Below are 13,411 nucleotides of genomic sequence, written 5' to 3'. Positions count from 1 at the left end.
ACTTCCAAGAGAGGTAAGTCTCGTGACGTAAACATGACCTGGTTTGATCGAATTGTTATAGCAGGACATTCCTTCGCAATTACAATGTTTGAGAAGGATTTGAAGCAAATTTGTGACAAATTAATTAGTTTGAATATGTTTTTAGTCCATATATACCATTCAATCACCCAGTTTATACGCGGGAACCCATCTTTAAGAGATATGTTACCGAACAATTCGCGTTGTGTACAGTGTTAACATTAAGAGACATTTCGCCGAAATCTGCGCCGTCTACACCGTTTAAAATTGTTCGCTCTGTTTAAATAAAGAGATCTGACGCTGAAAGTCTGCCCCGTGTACACTGTTTCAATAAACAGATATTTCGCCGAAATCACTGCGCCGTATACACAAACAAAATTCTGAATTGTGTGTCCTGTTTAAATAAAGAGAAACTTCGCCGAAATTTCTGCGCCGTGTACACTGTTTAAATTAAGGGATAATTCGTCAAAAAGTCTTTGATTTGAAATTTAGTGTGGTTAAGGTGATAAGGATAAGTGTAAAATAGAATAAAACCAAGGTTTAATGTCACTTCATTCTGCGATGATAGTCAGACAGATGTATAGATTGTTGTCCAGTTAAACGTATGGTTGTCTTAGTTGATTGGAGGATATGTAACACGATCGTTTCCAGATGCGTCCATTGGATTTTACTTAAAATATCGTTTTTACTTTGTTTCGAAAAGAAGCCGCGGTGGCCGAGAAAGTTCCTCGGGATATTAAAGATCAGGGGCCTGTTTTACGAAATTATAACTAAGATACAATCCAAATTTTAGTAATTTGATTGGATAATTTTACCTTGATTTTAGTGCTTAACCAATCAAAATTGAAGTATCTACTAAAATTTGGATTTTATCTTTAGTTAAAATTTCGTGAAACAGGGCCCTGGTTTAACACTATTTCTTTGGTGTAGAACATAAGACCTGCTATAGAAAAACGTCTACTCGGTCGGATTTTACTCAACATCGAGATCCACCGTCTACTCGATGTTGTGCACGTAAAAGAGCCCTGGAAATGACAAATTCCAGATTTGGTCGAGATCGCACAGTTGTGATATAAATAACAGCAACGTCCACTTATTTCATATTAAACATTTAGAATAGAATACGAGAGAGAGAGAGAGAGAGAGAGAGAGAGAGAGAGGGAGTTTAACGTCCACTCGACACAAACTAGGTCGGGACTTACACATGGTTCAATTTTATTTCATTGATTCATTCACTTGTAGGGGTCTTTAGCAGTGGGAGGAAACCGTAGGACGCGGAAAAAACTCGCGAGGTTGGACAGGCGACCAAACTCCTTGTCACGTACAACCGGGGAATCGAAACCACACAAGTTGACTCAATGATAGACCTTGAGATACAGCCCCGTCTTCATTAGTCCAGTTTAGGAGCAGAACAGTAGGACGTTAAACCCCATTTCATTTCATTTCATTTCATTTCATTGAGATACAGCGCGCACATGCTAACCATTCGCCTCCCCCCCAGCCCCGAAAATAGAATACACAGCGTGATCACAATCATTTCCGATATAAATAAGAGCGACGCCGTCTTATTTCACATAAAAACGTTTAGACTACACCCTTGTGACCACAATCTCACAGAGCTAAGATAAAATAATTTTTTAATTAGGTCATGTTGCAACTATAAGAAGAGAGAGAGAAATGAAATGAAATGAAATGAAATGGGGTTTAACGTCCTACTGTTCTGCTCCTATACTGGGCTAATGAAGACGGGCATACGCCATACAGTGTGCTATGAGGGAAATTTTGCCCGGGCAGCGGCACTATCGCCTACTCTTATATCGAATTCCAACTGCCAAGGGATCTTTTACGTGCATTCCAATGTTTACACGGGACCTCGATTTTTCGTCTCATCCGAAGGACTAGACAGCTGTCCTTGTCAGGCCCTCCGTCCTGCATCACTGACAAGGGGAAACCACGTCGGAAAATCGGGATGAACTTTCTCGGCCAATGCAGGGATCGAACACCCGACCTCCAGGCTAGCGAGCCAGCGCCTTAACCACCTAGCCACCGTGGCTCCCAAGAAGAGAAAGAGAGAGAGAGAGAGAGAGAGCAAGAGAGATGAGAGACAGGGGTTTATTGTCCACTCGACACACACTAGTTCTTTTCGGTACAAACATATGCTCGTAGGGGTCTTTATCAGTGGGAGAAAATCAGAGCAACCTTCCGGAGAAAATCCACGAGATTGGTCACGCGACTTTACTCTAACCTACAGGTTGAACAACAAATCCTCGCAACCTCATTACAAGCTTTGGAGCAAGACATTGTTAGATGTCGCTCCATCTCTACCGCAGAGATGTTGTTAAGCACAACAAAATCTTAGAGCCGAGCAGGGTGATAAGAATTAACATTCAAGTCAATGGGAAAATCTTTGGTGATATGCCCCCATAATCTCATAAGAACTATACATATGACGTCAAATGTAGATTGTGGGTTAGGTTTAAGAAATTGGGGGAGGGGATTAGGTTTAAGAATTTGGGGGGAGAGGTTAAGTCTCCACATAAGCACTGACCTAGGATGATGAAAAATTAGTTCGTGATATTTCCTAGTTTTATTAAAATACATACAATACATTAGATTTATATACAAAGGCGATTTCACTGTTTATTGGTGTTGGTGGCGCTGATGGTCTTCCTTGGGTGGTGCTTCTGGTATTCTGGTATTGTTGTTTCTGAAGAGAAAAGAAAATAAATTTGAGGCTCTCGGGAGAGAGCCACATTAGTGTGTTTCCTACAACGGATTGGATTTTATAAAAAAATCGTGTTTGCTCCACATCACCGGGTTACGGCTAGGGATTCTTATATCTAATTGATTTTAATTACTAACGGTTAGGCATAGGATTTGATATATGGTTTGTTTTGGGTCAGGGTGGAGACTGGTCTTATTTAATCTAATTTACTGTGCACTAGGATGTCGTTCAGATTTTTATTTTTAGAATATGCAATTATAAGTTTCTGTGTGAATATTTTCGGGTGATTTTCTTGGAGATCAGTATAGTGTTTTCTGATGATTTTGGACGCACTTGCTGCTGTTGCGCTAAATGGAACTACAAAAGGAGCTATTGCGCTAGCCGTATGAATATTCAAACCTAGGGGGGCTGTTGTTTTCAATTTGTCAATCCAGAATTTTTCTCTTGTTAGCCTAAACGTTTTAATTTCTTCTGAAGTTTCAAAGTCGCTCTTGGTCTTTTCTATTGGCGTGACAATGAGATCTGAAATGTCATGATTTGGTTGGTTGAAATGAATTGAGACAGGTTTGTCTTTTTTGGTGACTATGTCAGACCGGTGACCGTTAATTCTTTCCCTAAGTGCATTTTGAGTCTCCCCTACGTATTGCTTGTCACATTTTCTGCATGAGATAAGATAAATTATGTTTGAACTACTGCATGAAAGTTGGTCTAATATTGGGAATTTTGTGCCAGATGTTTTGTTATGGAAATGGTCGGATATGTTTAAGATTTTGCATGTTTGACATCTTGGATGGCCACAAATTTTGGTTTTATGTGCTGATTGTATATTATTTGTTTCTTTGGCGGCAAGCTCAGCTAGAGTGTTGTTTTTTATACGTCGTAGATAGCGTTTGGAGTATCCCCTTTCCCGTAGTTTGCTAAATACCAATGTACATGCTGACTCAAAGTCGGTCTTCTGAGTACATATCCTATGAAAACGGAGAATCTGAGATTTTATGATGCCAGAGAATGTATGTTTTGGGTGAAAGGAGCTTTTGAACAATAATTGATGTGTGTCGGTTTCTTTGAAAAATACTTTAGTTTCCAATTGGCCTGTGATTTTGGTGTTGTTACTTTTAAAAACGGTAGTATCAAGGAAATCTATGCTGTTATGGCTTACATTTGCGGTTAATTTGATAGATGGATGATGATTGTTCAGGATGTTGAAAAACGTCCAAAATTCGTCTAGTGTGTAGGTCCAGACTATGAAAACGTCATCTAAAAACCGCCCATAGAAATCTGGTTTTAATGGACAGAGTGGCAGAACTTCCCTTTCCCACTCCGCCATGAAGAGATTTGCATAACTCGGGGCAAATCGTTTTCCCATCGCAGTTCCGGAAGACTGAAGGTATACTTGGTCGGAAATGATTGTGATCACGCTGTGTATTCTATTTTCGGGGCTGGGGGGGAGGCGAATGGTTAGCATGTGCGCGCTGTATCTCAATGAAATGAAATGAAATGAAATGGGGTTTAACGTCCTACTGTTCTGCTCCTATACTGGGCTAATGAAGACGGGCATACGCCATACAGTGTGCTATGAGGGAAATTTTGCCCGGGCAGCGGCACTATCGCCTACTCTTATATCGAATTCCAACTGCCAAGGGATCTTTTACGTGCATTCCAATGTTTACACGGGACCTCGATTTTTCGTCTCATCCGAAGGACTAGACAGCTGTCCTTGTCAGGCCCTCCGTCCTGCATCACTGACAAGGGGAAACCACGTCGGAAAATCGGGATGAACTTTCTCGGCCAATGCAGGGATCGAACACCCGACCTCCAGGCTAGCGAGCCAGCGCCTTAACCACCTAGCCACCGTGGCTCCCAAGAAGAGAAAGAGAGAGAGAGATTTAAGAAATTGGGGGAGGGGATTAGGGTTAGGGTTAGGACTTACAGATTTCGTCAAAGCCTCGAGATGATTTCGTCAAAGCCTCGAGATGTAAACAAGGCTAGCCCTAACCCTAACCCTGCACCACGTCTAACCTTAGGCTACGCTAACCCTAAGCCACAATCCACATATGACGTCATATGTGCTAAAATGTGCTGGACCGTCTCCGATTTAGCGTTCTCTAACATTTTACGATAATTAGCTGTCATTGGTAAAAATTCATTTACTCAGTTACTTCTTTTATTTTAGCATTGGCCGAGAAAGTCCATCCCGATTTTCCGGCGTGGTTTCCCCTTGTCAGTGATGCAGGACGGAGGGCCTGACAAGGCCAGCTGTCTAGTCGTTCGGATGGGACGAAAACCCGAGGTCCCGTGTACACATTGGCGTGCACGTAAAAGATCCCTTGCCCGTCTTCATTAGCCCAGGTTAGGAGCAGAACAGTAGGACGTTAAATCCCATTTCATTTCATTTCATTTCATTTCATTTCATTTCTTTTATTTTAAATTGCAGATAGATTGACCACCACGTTAAACCACGGTAATAATGACGTCATACTATTTGTTGCTGATGTTCTTGGCACTTTCCGTTGGAGGTAACTATATCAAAGCTATTGTATTGATTTTTTTTATAGTAAATGCTACAATCACGTCTGGAATTAGGGTCATTATAAATATTTGATCCGTTTGTGTCACGTTTTGTAATCGCCTTAAACACAATAGAACCCAGTAAAACACGTTTTATTCTCAGTAATGGAAGCCGTGGTGGCTCTCTAACCAAGAGTACTCTAGTATTTCACGTTGGCGTGCACGTATCAGTACGTTGGGATTCTCCATAAGTGTAGGTAGTACCGCCGCTGCCCGAACAAAATTTTCCTGTAGAAACTGTATCAGTAAAGTCAACAAGAACGTCATAACAGGATGACAACGTCCATTGTACTTTCGTTTACCTCATCCACGTGGATATCACGTGACTGACTATGGTTTTAGACAGAGAGAGAAATGGGGTTTAACGTCCACTCGACACAATCTAAGTCATTTCGGGACTAACACATGGTTCAATTTTATTTCAATATTTCGCTTGCGCGCTAGGGATCTTTACTAGTGGGAGGAAACCGAAGGACCCGGAGAAAACCTACGAGTTTGGACAGGTGAACCTACTCCTTGTCACGTACAACCTGGGAATCGAAACCACGGAAGTTGACTCAATGACAGACCTTATGATACAGCACGCACGTGCTAACCATTCGGCCATCCACCCCCAAAGCCCATTAGATCACATTCCCAACTAGGTTCACTTGCACTGTTCCATTAGGCGGCGGGGGGGGGGGGGGGGGGAGGGGGGATCACGTGGCTAAGTGGGTAAGAGGCTGGCTCGCTAGCCTGGAGGTCGGGTGTTCGATCCCTGCATTGGCCGAGAAAGTTCATCCCGATTTTCCGGCGTGGTTTCCCTTTGTCAGTGATGCAGAACGGAGGGCCTGACAAGGACAGCCATAGTGCCGCTGCCCGGGCAAAATTCACTCATAGCGCACTGTATGGCGTATGTCCTTCTTCATTAGCCCAGTATAGGAGCAGAACCGTAGGACGTTAAACCCGATTTCGTTTCATTTCATTTATTGTCATTTCTAAAACCATAGTCGAGGGGGGTGGATGGTCGAATGGTTAGCACGTGCGCGCTGTATCATAAGGTCTGTCACTGAGTCAACTGGCGTGGTTTCGATTCCCCGGTTGTATGTGACAAGGAGTAGGGTCGCCTGTGTTTTCTCCGTGTCCTCCTTGAACGCGACAAGGGTCGTCTGTCCAACCTTGTGGGTTTTTTCCGGTTTACTCCCACTGCTAAAGACCCCTACATGCAAGCGATGCCCATTCCATTTTCAGTTTACACGAAGATACAAGCGCGGGCGATTGTTTGACAGGTTCTAACCTGGGAACAGCATGTATGGAAACTTGCAAGGGCCTGTGCACCAACTGTGAAGTCTATATCTGTGATTATAATGCAATTTCAGAACGGGTTTGATGGCCGAATGGTGAACGCGTGCGCGCTGCATCCTAAGTTCTGTCATTGAGTCAACTGACGTGGTTTCGATTCCCCGGTTGTACGTGTCAAGGAGTAGGGTCACCTGTCCGACCTCGTGGGTTTTCCCCGGGTCTTCCGGTTTCCTCCCACTGATAAAGACCCCTGCGTGCAAATGAATTATTGAAATAAAATTGAACCATATGTTAGTCCCCAAATGACCTAGTTTGTGTCTAGTGGGCGTTACGCCCCCCCCTCTATCACCCTCTCTCTATTTGTATCGTTTACTACAGCCCATTCTTCGCTATACTGTATACAGGCCTTTAGTCACAGAGCTACAAGCTCTGTCAGTAGTCGCCTGTCCAACCTCGTGGGTTTTCTCCGGGTCCTCCGGTTTCCTCCCACTGCTAAAGACCCCTACGCGCAAGCGAATTATTGAAATAAAATTAAACCATATGTTAGTCCCGAAATGACCTAGTTTGTGTCGAGTGGACGTTAAACCTCATTTCTCTCTCTCCCTCTCTCTCTGTCAGTAGTCTAGTCATTCGGATAAGACAATAATCCGAGTTACAAATTAGCAGTTGTCTGTCGCATAGATGATCCAATTATCCTCGAAGTTACCTGTTTATTTTTATTTTTCAGGTTGTTATGGATACGTTAGAATGTGTTACTATACCAACTGGGCCCAATACCGAGGATTTAAACCAGATAAGATAGACCCATTCGTATGTACACATATTGTGTACGCGTTCGCTAAATTACAGGGGACAAACATTCTTGATATAGAATGGAACGACCCCACAATGTAAGTAGCATTGTTTTATTATGTAACACCAGAGAGAGAGAGAGAGAGAGAGAGAGTATTTATTATTTATCCAGTTTTAAATTTAAATATTCAATTTCAGTAATGCATCATATGCAATAATCAATAACTATTACCTAATCCTGCAATTATCCGTTAACCTCCGGTTTAAACGATTCGTTTGATGTTGAATAGCCGCACGATTTCACGATAAACTGTTGGCATTTGTTTAATTGTACTAATTGAAATAAACTATATGTCGGGATGGAGCAATCAGAGAGAGAGAGAGAGAGAGAGAGAGAGAGAGAGGGAGGGATGCAGGCCAAGCCAACATGTGCACTGTTCCGTGCAATGCCCCATATCCTGCACCACAGAGGAGGGGCGGAATCACGCCGGGATCGAACCAAGGAATTATCAGTGAGCAAAAATTCGCCCGTGCATCTATTATCGCTGGCTACTTCAGTCAGTTATATAGAAAGATAACTCGTGTTTTCCTTTTGCTTTCGTACTTCCGTTTCTTTAAATCTTCGTCACGCATCTGTCGTAGCAATGATCTCTGTGTTAAAATTATATTTGGAACGTGTTTAACGAGTTCTATCACATTTGTGATAATGGCTGACACCAATATTGTCCTTTAAGTACCTGGGGCAAGAAAATTAATTTAGTTTAAAGCAATTGACATGATTATTATTTCGAATCATGACGTTTTAAAATGCAGGAAGTTAGATACCATCTTCTAGACTTTTTAGGAAACTAAAAAAAAAAAAACCAACCCGATTGTTTATGTCTTTATGTTGTATATATGTAATTTTTTTCCAGTTAATCTTAATATGTTTTTTTCCAGTAGTTTTAAAATTCTGTTAAATATTTATTTAAAGATACATTATGTAAGATTTAGATAAAGAGCTAGCCATTCAGATTCTTGCTATAATAGTTCGACAATAGATAATGTAAAATGAATAATTTGAAAACTTCATTCAAATTTCTCCATTGCGGGCGAAGATATTAGCCTTTGAAGGTTTGATAGGACGTGTGCAATAATTTCAACCACCGTACTGGTTGATCTACGCTAAGTCTCGCTCCTCAATTTTTTTTTTTTAACTTAAATCAAAATATGGCTAAACTGTTCTAATCTATTTAATATCGGAGAAATCCGACGCCATCTAGAGTTGATTATGGCCTGGATAAGTTAATTAATGTCTAATTAATAATTTAGAAAACATTTCAGGCCTAAAGAAAGACCACCTGCAATAGGCAGATTTAGCTCTTGCATAATGTATGTTTAATAAAATACTACATTTTAAAGGTCTGACCGTTCACACGTGTTTCGAACCACTTGGTTCAACCTTCAAATGTACTTTTCGTTTTTGAAATGGAGCGTGGCTTAATGTTTCTCCGGCGTTGTTACCCCTTGTTACTTGTGTAGGACGGATGGTACGAAGGGCCAGGGTCCCGTGTACAGATTGATGTGCGCGTATAAACGAACCCTTGCCAATTGTAATTCGAAATAAGAATAGGCCATAGCAACGCTGTTGGGGAAAAATTTCCCGCAAGGCACAGCATACCGAATGCCAGTCGGTGCAGAAATTGTAACACGTTAAACCCCATTTCATGTCACCTCTTTAAATATTTGACAGACATACAATAGTCCAAATTATCCATGGTAATCATTGCAGGCGCACAATAGTTCAAATTATCTAGAACAATCTTGATGATGCAAATGATTTTCTGACGTAATCTTTAAATCGCATTAAGCGATGAAGGAAACACAATAACACAGATTTCTGACGTACGAAATATTATTACATTATTTCAGATCTCATTGTATAAAGGAAGAATTCATAAGCTTCTATTTCTGTCTTATTAAGACTCTTTATATTAAACTTACACGCCTTAAATTTAATACCCAAGGTTAAACTACATATTAATTAATCAGTATATAGTGGCCACTGAAAACGTGATCAGATGACACGAAATGAAATGGGTTTTAACGCCTTACGGTTCGGCTCCGACTGGGATAATGAAGACGAGCATACGTCATACAGTCTGCAATGAGGGAAGTTTTGAACGGACCGCGGCGCTGCGGCCTACTCTTATGTCGAATTCCATCTGCCAAGGGATGTTTTGCGGGCACACCGAACGATAAGACAGATCTGGCCCTCTGTCCTGCTGCACTGAGACGGGGAAACCACGCCGGAAAATCGCGATGAACTTTCTCGGCCAACAACGGGAGCGAACCCGCGACCTCCAGGCACATTGGATTGCACATAAAAGATCCCTTTGCAGATTGAATTCGATATAAGAGTAGGCCTTAGCGCCGCTGCCCGGGCACAATTTCCCTCATAGCTCACTGTATGGCTAAAGATTACCAACCCATTCCTTGAAGTGATTCTAGCTAACTTTATCGTTTCAGACAAGCAGGAGTCATAGGCCTAAAGAATACCAACCCATCCCTAAAAGTGATTCTAACTAACTTTATCGTTTCAGACAAGCAGGGGTCATGGACCTAAGGAATACAAACCCATGCCTAAAAGTGATTCTAGCTAACTTTATCGTTTCAGACAAGCAGGAGTCATAGGCCTAAAGAATACCAACCCATCCCTTAAAGTGATTTTAGCTATTGGTGGCTGGAATGCCGACAACACTCAGTATGTTAATCTTGTTGCCAACGATACGGCCATGCAAGCATTTGCTGATAATGCCATCACGTATCTGAGACAGAGGGGATTTGACGGTTTAGATTTGGATTGGGAGTATCCCGCTAATCTTGATAGACGTGGTACCGCTGCTGATCGAGTCCAATTTACAAGATGGCTGCAGGTAAATAACGCACTCGGCAAACCTCAGCAGATTTCAGTACCCTACATATAGCCTCGGCTGTATGACGATGTCCGCCATTGGAACTACTTTAAAGTTACCGGATTAACAACGGCGTTGCCTTTGAAGAATGTTTTATCCTACATCTAGCCTCGGCTGTATGACGACGTCCGCCTTTGGAACTACTTTCAAGTTCCTGGATTACCAACTGCGTTGCCCATGACAACGCCTTTGAAGATGTTTTATCATACAAATATGTCAAAGCCTGAAACTGTTTTTCTTTCAAGTTTATCCGATTTTCTTCAAACAAGGACAACTTTGCACAGAAAATTCTACACCCGCTTCGAACGACGCAATTTTGACAACTTCCTTTTAAAAGCAGCAAGTTTATAGGCGTAGGTACATATCACTTACCGTCATACAGCCGAGGTTAGATGTAGAGTAACCCGAGTGGTAAATAACGATCACCCAGATAGTCTCTACCATTCAGACGTATATTCTACGAATATTAGCTAGTCTAGTTAAACATATTTTATGGACCCAGGTACAAGTTTCAAAAACTTAGAGCAGCCATATTGTTATAAATATGATAAGTTTAACCAAGATAACGAATCAGTCAATATATACAATATTATTTAAATACGTAAATGCTTGTATTAGCCAATAAGTCATGGCAAATCGTATCGAGTATACCCGTGTTGATTAGCCCAGTCCATGTAGAAATGAAATGAAATGGGGTTTAACGTCCTACTGTTCTGCTCCTATACTGGGCTAATGAAGACGGGCGTACGCCATGTACAGTGTGCTATGAGGTAAATTTTGCCCGGGCAGCGGCACTATCGCCTACTCTTATATCGAATTCCAACTGCCAAGGGATCTTTTACGTACATTCTAATGTATACACGGAACCTCGGTTTTCCGTCTCATCCGAAGGACTAGACAGCTGTCCTTTTCTGCACCACTGACAAGGGGAAACCACGTCGGAAAATTAGGATGAACTTTCTCGGCCAATGCAGGGATCGAACACCCAACCTCTAGGCTAGCGAGCCAGCGTCTTAACCACCTAACCACCGTGGCTTCCCCCAGTCCATGTAGAACAGTAAAACGTTAACCCCATTTCGTTTCATTTATAAATAATGTAAATAAATAACAGGTAATATGCGATGAAAAATATCAGAGTAGTTTTGAATGTTACCATGTACGAAATATACTTTTTTCTGTTAAAGAGCGTAATAAGGGAGGTAAATACCCCACCCCTCCAGCCACCCAAGAAAAAAAACAAAAAACAAAACAAAAAAAACGTTGGCGCCTATCAAATAAATTTTTTGCTTTGCATGTTCAATATCCAACAAGCCTAATTATTTTATTGTAAAATTTATCTCTTTAAAGGGACAATAACACTCTTACTGCCTTGACAGCTCCAAAAAATAAAAAAAATAGCCTTATTCTAAGTACTAGATGTGTTAGTGTCCTACCTGTTGTGTAAATTATCCATTAAATCCTATCTTACTTGTCCAGAGGGTTCAAAAATATTTTTAAATCCAAGTCACATTTGAAAAGCTTTACGTCAGGCTTTTCAAATCATTTAGTTGCATTTTTCCAATTTTTTAAATTAGGTGTGTTAAGATGAAATTTGCATCATCAATTAATTGGAATATTGTAAAATAGTGCAATTTGTTGACCAGAATAAAGATTGGGACATATTATTCAGTTACAACAAGAGTGGTATTGAACCTTTAAGGGTCATATCTTAATTCGTCGCGAGCGGTCTTACTAATGCCCGTCAAAAAACCGACGAGAGCGTTTTTTTTTCTTGTCAATTTCACTTACAGCCCCGAGGAAATATCTCGGACCAAGACCTATTAGTTAAGCCTAGCTCACAACCCGCCGGGGTGCTACTACGGTCATGTCAAACGGCGACGGCATATTCATATCTGGAGGTCTTTCTTTAGGCCTGAAATGTTATCTCAATTATTATTAATTAGACATTAATTATTAACCTATCCAGACCATAATCAACTCTAGATGGCATCGCTAGCCCGCGATCTTTAGTGGATTATGAGCCGATTTACTGCATAACTTTCCTTCACGATTTAACGAGTAAATGGATAATCGAGACTATGCTGTTTATCGTACTGACTTTAGTAATGATGATCGAGGCTAGGCGGAAATTTCAATGCTTATTTCTCGGTTCATAGTGGATCAATTTGAATGAAATTTTCAGCAAATTGCCTTTACATAAATTAGTTTTTAACTATTATATCGCATCTCCAATATTGTATCTTTAAGTTATTCTATTTTCAAACTCTGGGATTTTCTTATTTATCATTATTTACATTTTCTTTTTTTATTTCTGTTTAGATATTACAAAATAACTTCATTGCTGAATCGGCTGCTACAAATCAACCACGATTACTTCTGACCGCTGCCGTGGCTGCGTCTATGCCGACAGCCAATAATTATTATGAAGTAGCCAAGATTGGAAAGTAGGTCTATGTATATTGAGAAGTATTTTAACGGGTCTGTTACGTGTACGTCAATGTGTAAACAGATGAACCGGAATATGAATGACCAAACAGCTCTTTATTCAGTGTCTTTAATTCTTAGTTCTTAATTCATAGTTCACAATTTATTATATAAAAAAAAAAAAAAAAAATAAACCAGAAAAAACCCCATTCTAAATCGTTCCCCCAAATTCTCCGTGGTCTTCCTCGCTAACCAAATTCAAATAGTAGTTATACATCCATACGCTGTCGTATTCGGAAATGAAATGAAATGAGGTTTAACGTCCTACTATTCTGCTCTGAACTGAGCTAATTTAGACGGGCATACGCCATACAGTGTGCTATGAGGGCACTTAGCCTAGCAGTTGTTTTCACTGATTTCATAACAGGCGAATGTAGACCGTCTATTTATAGCAATTCCCACTTTCTCTCCCACCCACCCTTTTTTTATTACATAACAATGATTGTTGACCTTTTGACCTAGAATCAAAAAAGAGTGTTTGAATTTACACTCTCTGTCTAGGTTTTGTTAATAATCATGAAACAAGAGGATTGGGAATTAAACAGTCATGAATTTGTGAATCACGTACAAATATGACGTCACTTCCTAT

General features: G+C 40.8%; 1 protein-coding gene across 3 annotated transcripts in view; it reads left to right on the top strand.

Moving 5' to 3' along the window:
* LOC126809920 (acidic mammalian chitinase) overlaps positions 1-13,411 on the top strand; it is a 47,167-nt gene that overhangs the window by 19,608 nt on the left and 14,148 nt on the right. For all 3 annotated transcript variants that reach the window (XM_056098789.1, XM_050534790.2, XM_050534789.2), the window contains exons 2-5: positions 5,178-5,259; positions 7,320-7,482; positions 10,041-10,299; positions 12,658-12,782. In XM_056098789.1, coding sequence (XP_055954764.1) covers positions 5,211-5,259; positions 7,320-7,482; positions 10,041-10,299; positions 12,658-12,782 — 596 coding nt within the window. In that variant the 5' untranslated portion in view covers positions 5,178-5,210. The remainder of the gene's footprint in view (positions 1-5,177; positions 5,260-7,319; positions 7,483-10,040; positions 10,300-12,657; positions 12,783-13,411) is intronic.

Source organism: Patella vulgata, chromosome 2, assembly GCF_932274485.2.
Source record: "Patella vulgata chromosome 2, xgPatVulg1.2, whole genome shotgun sequence".
NCBI lineage: Eukaryota > Metazoa > Mollusca > Gastropoda > Patellidae > Patella > Patella vulgata.
The sequence above is the reverse complement of the archived record's forward strand: the minus strand, read 5'-3'. Positions and strand labels throughout refer to the sequence as shown.